Below are 7,424 nucleotides of genomic sequence, written 5' to 3' on the forward strand. Positions count from 1 at the left end.
CTCATAACGAAAATGGGCAATCAAGTAAAATAAATTCCTAAAATGGCTATCTCCAAAAATATGTCTCATTTTATAGTCAAGAGGTAAGCAGCATGCAGAATTGTGGTTGGTCATTACAATGATCACAGTTCTTAAGTCTTTCAAAGCTATTTATAATGTTGTTATTGTTGAAATTGTTCTCTTTTTGCTCACTTCACATTAGTTCATATGAGTCTTTTCAAGTTTCTCTGAAACTGTCCCTTTCATCATTTCTTATGGCATAATAGCATTTTATTACATTTATATATCATAGTTTTTCCAAACATTCTCCAGTTAATGGGTACTCTTGGTTTCTAGTTTTATGCCATTTCAAGAGCTATTTTATATATTGTGTGCATCTTATTTCTTTTCCTCTTTTTTCTTCATAACGATCTCTATCTACAAATCTCCCATACCACTTTAAGAACTCTCCCGTACACTTAAATATAGCTTTGGAAAACTGAGCACCAGAAAGGGTAAGTGATTTGCACAATAATCTTTAGTGTCCAAGCTGCGGCTAGAATCTAGGTCTCCTGACGTCCAGTAAAAAAGTGAAATTTAATTTAGAAGAAAGGTAACAAGTCGTATTGAAATGAAATAAAATGAATTTCTTTTTTTGGGTCAATAAACTGTGACATGGAAAAATCAAGGAGCTGACCATGGAATTTATAAGGGGCTAAGGATGTTAAATGACTATTGTGAACTGACTGACATTCAGAGATAACTATAGCATTAAGTTCAGTCATGTTATAAATAGTTAAGCCACATGGCTGCTGAAAGGTAGATTAGGGAGGAAACCTGCAACAACAGGAGGAGAGTCCCATATTGGTGCCTGCCCACAGGAATATCAGCAAATGAACTCTAGGGATGTTGGGAGAAAAAGAACCACAGACTGCACTGCCCTTTTGGGCAGGGCCTACTATCTGAGCAGCAGAGATGATACCTGCTAAAAACTGCTGGGAGGATATTAATAATAACAGCTCACCTTTCTACAGAAATTTAGTTTTAAAAGCACCCTCTTCACAAAGAATTCTGGGAAGCAGATGGATTTTAAAGATAAGGAAAACAGAGGCCCAGAGAGACTGAGTGACTTGCCCAAGGTCACGTAGCTAATAAATACAGATCTGGGACTCTGAATTATATCTTCTCACTGGAAATCCGCTGCTTTTTCTACTATACCACTCATATTCTTTTTTATTGCTTAAACTATATCATTTGAATGGCCAAATCTAAATCTACAGTCTCTACAAGGCTTTGAAATCTTTGCTTCAACCCTATTAATATTGAAAAAAGATATAATGTATTGTGTAGAAAAGCTGCTATGAACAAGACCCAGGATATAAGGATGAAGTAAGATATGGTTCCTGTTCTCAAAGAAGCTTGCATTATGCTGAGGATGGGAAGATAGGATAAGATACATTGACAAATAACTAGAATATTTGATGATAAGGGAAAGACTGAGATCCAGACAAAATATTATCACTTTCAGATAAGATGGGAAATAGGCATCAGAGAAGATGGTAGCACCAGAGAGGTCTTGAAGCAAGACAGGGAATTCAGCAGTCCTTGCCTGGGCCATGGGGATGCAGATGGAGTCCATTCTAGGCATGAAAGGTGCCATGAGCAAAGGCACAAGAACAAGAGGAGGCAAGATATAGATAGGCACTACTAGATAATTCAGAGTAGCTGGAGTATAGAGTAGGTAAAGAGAAGTATGCTGAGAAAAGGCTGGAAAGGGAGAGTAGAGCCAGATCATAAAGGTTCTGAACATCATGTGAACTCATTTGACAGGCAGTGATGTTATCAGAGTAAGAATGGGGATTAAGAAATGTTCATCAAAGTTTCAAAGAAGGTATACTCACTTTGGGTGCCGAATATCAGGTAAGGACCGATTAAGAGCAATTTTATCACTGACAAAAATGTTAAATCCATTTTCTCTGTATGCCTGGTCCACCCGTTCTGCATCTGTTATGGGATAAGGCTTTCCTTGCTCTCCATTTCCTAGGGACAAAGTGCAAAAAATTTTTTTAAATCATAAAAGTAACAACAATAGCAACTCTAATTGCTATAGCAATTTATAATGCACAAATAGCTTTCTTCAAAATATATTTATGATGTAGAAGGGATAGCAAAATGGGATCAAAAAGAGCTGGGCTCTATAGCCAGGAGACCTAGGTTAGAATTCCACCTTAGACTCTTGCTTGCTGTATGAGAACAAGGTGGTGTTTTCCTCATGTGTACTGATCTGATACTGCCAAAGTAGCTGCCTCAGAGAGCTCTTGTGGCAATGACATGCATTTAAAGCACCTTGTAAACTTTACAGTACTAGTACACATGTCACTGGTTTGTGAATGAATGAGAAAAAGCAAAATAATGATTAACAACTTACTATGTGCAAGGCACTGTGCTAAGCCCTGGAGATACAAATAGAAAAGTAAGACAATTTCTGCTCTCAAGGACTTTTATATATGGGAGGAGGTAATGCACAGGGTAAGTTTCTGAGGCCAGTCTCAGACTGTAAAGGCCTAGGGTAGATTGGCAAAGAAAAAATTTTCCCCCTTTTAAAATTTAGAATATTTTCCCATGGTTAGGTTACATGATTCATGATTCCCCCCTCTACGCCTTACCTCCTCCCTCCCAAATCCAACAATCAGTTCCATTGAGTTACACATATATTGTTGTTCAAAACTTATTTCTGTGTTATTCATATCTGCAGTAGAGTGATCCTTTAACATCAAAGCCCCAATCATATCCCTATCACATTACGTGATCGATCACATATTTTTCTAATGCATTTCTGTTTCCACAGTTCTTTCTCTGGATGTGGACAGCAAGAAAATTTCTATTGATAAGACTGCATTTACTTCTGAAGTGGAATCATTTGACCATACCAAGGGTTCTGATTACAGAGGGAATCAACAGGTCAAAGTCACATCTCCAGAAGGGGTAGCTCCTCTGCATGATGGGCTGGTAAAAGTTGTTGATGGACTGGGAATCAATGCTATATTTAAGGCTATAAGAATTACTGGCTCACTGGTAAACATCAGCTATTGTTCAATTGTCGCCATCCTACATAAGAGGACACTGCAGCTCAGATGTAGGAAGTGGCCAAGTGGGATTGGACCCTGGCTTACTGACTCCAAGCCTAGGAACTTTCCATTACACCCATATTGCATTTAAGTTGCTCCCAAGAGAATATACCAAGAGTATGCCACAAGAGAATAAACTAAGAAAGAATACACAACAAGATATACCAAGAAAGAGTGTACCACAAGAGAATATATGAAGAAAGAGCATATATATCATGAGAAAATATACTGAGTGTATACTATTAGAGAATATACCAATAATATACCGTTAGAGAATACCCCCTTAAACTGCATCAATGAGGGATTTTATCAACCAATCAGAAGTCTCAATGTGGTATATATCACATATGGCAAAACCACTTTATGTGTCAATGCTTTTAAAGCTCCTTTAGAGTCAAAAACAGAGAGATCATTTTGCATGAGCAGGACTGTGGGAGCTCTCTGTTTCAGTTTTGTAACTGTTTTCCCTTTGGGATGATGTAGCTGCTCATCTCTTTCCTTACTACCCTGAGAGTAAATTGAATATAGAATGTCTTACTTTGCTAGGAAAAATGAAAACATAGTTGTTCATACCTACTCTCTTAGCGTCCTTCCAGATTGCTTCTATATCATGCCAGTCTTTTCTCCTCTGGCCATCTTCAAAATAGGTGTCTTTCCTTTGTTTTCTTTGTTGACCCTAAAAGAAAATGCCACCAAAGTCGGGAAGAAGTAAATGGAGTGAAGAGAGCCTACCAATACAACTTCTAAAGTGAAACTCTTCTGTTCAGGGAATGTTTGTCAGGTTTTCATCAATGAATTTCAATGTGTATTTATGACACATACATTTTTTGTATTCTTTTACATTTTACAAAGCACTTTCCACGCAAACCACCTTGTGAATTAGGATAAGGAAATAATTATTATCTTTAATTTTACAAAGGAGGAAACTGAAGAGCAGAGAGAAGGGACTTGCTCCCAGTCACAAAACTCATATTAGCACCAAGATCTGAATCCAGGTATTCTAGATCAACAATGAGCATCCTTTTTACTATGCCTACTTGCCTTTCAAATGCTAATGTAAGTTTGACATCACATTCATACTGCTTCACTCCTTTACTCTTACTATACTCTCTCCTAGTACCATAGTTATTTGTGAAGGACAATATGGGAGAGTAGAAAAGAACACTGAAGTTGGAGTCAAAAGACCTGGATTCATGTTTTGTCTCTGATACTCTTTAATTGCACGACATAGGATAAATCAATTAATTTCTCTGAGCTGCAAAATGAGGATGATGACAGCAATTCTTCTCACTGTCATGGAACTCCAAGGTTTACAAAGCACTTTTGTCACAACAAACTACTGTTTGTTGTCACCTTTTAGAAATGAGGAAACTGAGGGTCATCAGGGTTAAAATAAGTGGCCTAAAATTGATGCAGAGTGAAAGAAGCAGAACCAGGAGAACCTTATACACAGAGACAGATACACTGAGACACAATCGAATGTAATAGACTTCTCTACTAGTAACAATGCAATGACCCAGGACAATTCTGAGGGACTTATGAGAAAGAACACTATCCACATTCAGAGGAAGAACTGTGGACTGTGGGAGTAGAAACACAGAAGAAAAACAACTGCTTGATCACATGGTTGGGGATATAGACTCTAAGCAATCAGCCTAATGCAAATATTAAGAATATGGAAATAGGTCTTGATCAATGAAACATATAAAACCCAGTGGAATTGCTCATTGGCTATGGAAGGGGGTGGGAGGAGGGGAGGGAAAGAACATGAATCATGTAACCATGGAAAAATATTCTAAATTAAGTAAAAATTTTCAAATTAAAAAAAAAAGTGGCCCAAGTGTACTGAACCCAAGTCCAATTTTCCATTCACTGTTAACACTTATTATGTGCCCAGCTCTAAGCATTATGGATAAAACAAACTGAACTACGCATATATTTTCTTATGTGATTCTCATGATAAACTTGTGAGGTAGGTAGTACAAATATTGTTCTACTTCTGACTTTGAGAACTTTGACAACAGCTACTCTTCTTGGTTGCCATCTTACTCTGGAACTTCTCTCAGTGACTCCTTACCCTGGAATATTACACCTCCATGTCATTTCCCCTTCTTCCACCTCCATTTGGGCCAGCCAATCTTTGTTTCTCTTCTGGCTCTACTTTGGACTTTCAGGGCTTCAAAGTTCTCAAAATAACTGATTTCTCACATCAAGTACATTTCTACTTAGATTTCAAGGCCTAATTAAAAAAAAAAGTCACTGTCCCCCATCCCCTTTACTCCAGTTATATTCTAACTAAAAATTCAGTAAAAAAAGGCATTTTAAAGATGAACCCAAACATGAGAAAAACATAGTTGGTATATCCCATAATCATTCAGAATTTAAGCCTATATAAGATAGTTAGAAATTAATTTAAATTCCTTCAACAGATGTTATTATCCCCATTTTTCAGATGAGTAAGTTAATACAGAGATTAAGTGACTTGCCCAAGGTCATACAGCTAGTATCTTGAACATGGATTTGAATTCAGATCTTTCTGACCTCAGGCTCTATCCACTGAACCATTTAGCTGCCTCTAGCATCATAATCCCAGAAGTGTTTCTTGAGGAAAAAGAAATGGCATTAAAAAAACAACGAGATGGAAGCACCTGGGTTAGACCAAGTACAGGAAAAGGAGAGAAATAATTGAGCAGATACTATTTTAAGCATGTTAAGAAGGCTCATGGCATTTACATGAAGGAGAAAAAATAAATTAAGGCAATGAAGAAAATCTTCCAACCAATTAGCTTCCTTTCGTAAACACACACACACACACACACACATACACACACACACACACACACACACACAGAATAAATCTACCTGTGGATCAAAGGTTTCCTTGGTAAGTATATGAGAATATATCTACCATTTGTTAGGCATTGTTTACAAATATGATCTCATTTGATCTTGATAGCAAGCCTGGAAGAAAGGTGTACTATCTCCATTTTATAGTTGAGGGAACTGAGGCATGGAGAGGTTAAATGACTTGCCCAGGGTCATACAGATATTTCCTGAGGATGGATTTGAACTCAGGTCTTCCTGACTCCTGGGCCAGGGCTCTATCCATTTTGCCACCTATTTGGCACAGGGAATAAGAAGGCTTTCTTTCTTTTTTTTTTTTTTCTTTAAAACCCTTAATTTCTATCTTAGAATCAATATGAGTATTGATTCCAAGTCAGAAGAGTGGTAAGGGTTAGGCAATGGGGGTTAAATGACTTGCCCAGGGTCACATAGCTAGGAAGTATCTGAGGTCAAATTTGAACCCAGGACCTCTTGGCTCCAGACCTGGCTCTCCATCCACTGAGTTGTCTCAACAAAGTTTTTCTTAATCAGTTTTTGTGGTACAATATAGCTTACCATTATACAATTGACAGAAAGATGTAGATCACAAGATTCTATTATGTTTATAATTTACTGACTACAAAAAGTTTCATTTGATTTAGCAGAACAATGCATACCCTTTGACCCAGTAATACCAGTACTAGGTCTCTAGCTCTAAGAGATAAAAAAAAAAATGGGGGAAGGATCTGTTTGTACAAAAATATTTGTAACAGCTCTTTTTGTGGTGGCAGAGAACTGGAAATTGAAGGGATGACCATCAATTGGGGAATGACTGAACAAGTTGTGGTACATGATGGTGATGGTATATATTGTGCTGTAAGAAATAATGAACAGGATTATTTCAGAAAGTTCTGGAAAGACCTACCTGAACTGATGCAAAGTGAAATAAAGCAGAATCAAGAGACTATTCACAGTAACAACAATACTGTGAAATGATCAACTGTGATAGACTTAGATACTCACATCAATACAATGATCCAGGACAATTCTGAGGGACTTACGACAAAGAATGCTCTCCACCTCCAGAGAAAGAACTGTTGGGAGTTGGAATGCAGATCAAAGCATAAGATTTTTCACTTTAATTTATCTGGGTTTTTATTTTGGGGTTTTGGTTTTCTAAGATTACTCACTTTAAAAAAGAACAATATGGTGGAAAGCCATTGATTGCTCATGGGCAGGACGAGCTAACATAATAAAAATGACAATTCTACCCAAATTAATTTACCTATTTAGCGCCATACCTATCAAGCTACCCAAAAACTTCTTTACTGAATTAGAAAAAACTATAACAAATTTCATTTGGAATAACAAAAGATCAAGAATATCAAGGGAAATAATGAAAAAAAATGTGAAGGAAGGAGGCCTAGCAGTACCAGATATTAAACTATACTATAAAGCAGCAGTCATCAAAACAATATGGTACTGGCTAAGAGA

The 7,424-nt window shown here is 37.1% G+C and overlaps 1 protein-coding gene across 1 annotated transcript in view; it reads right to left on the minus strand.

Annotated features, from left to right (window-relative positions):
- GALNT10 (polypeptide N-acetylgalactosaminyltransferase 10) overlaps nucleotides 1–7,424 on the minus strand; it is a 171,665-nt gene that overhangs the window by 85,406 nt on the left and 78,835 nt on the right. The window contains exons 2-3 of the mRNA XM_044664481.1: nucleotides 3,681–3,783; nucleotides 1,881–2,019 (exon numbers count right to left, since the gene is read on the minus strand). Coding sequence (XP_044520416.1) covers nucleotides 1,881–2,019; nucleotides 3,681–3,783 — 242 coding nt within the window. The remainder of the gene's footprint in view (nucleotides 1–1,880; nucleotides 2,020–3,680; nucleotides 3,784–7,424) is intronic.

The sequence above is a fragment of the Gracilinanus agilis genome, chromosome 2 (assembly GCF_016433145.1).
Source record: "Gracilinanus agilis isolate LMUSP501 chromosome 2, AgileGrace, whole genome shotgun sequence".
In the NCBI taxonomy this organism is placed as follows: Eukaryota; Metazoa; Chordata; class Mammalia; order Didelphimorphia; family Didelphidae; genus Gracilinanus; species Gracilinanus agilis.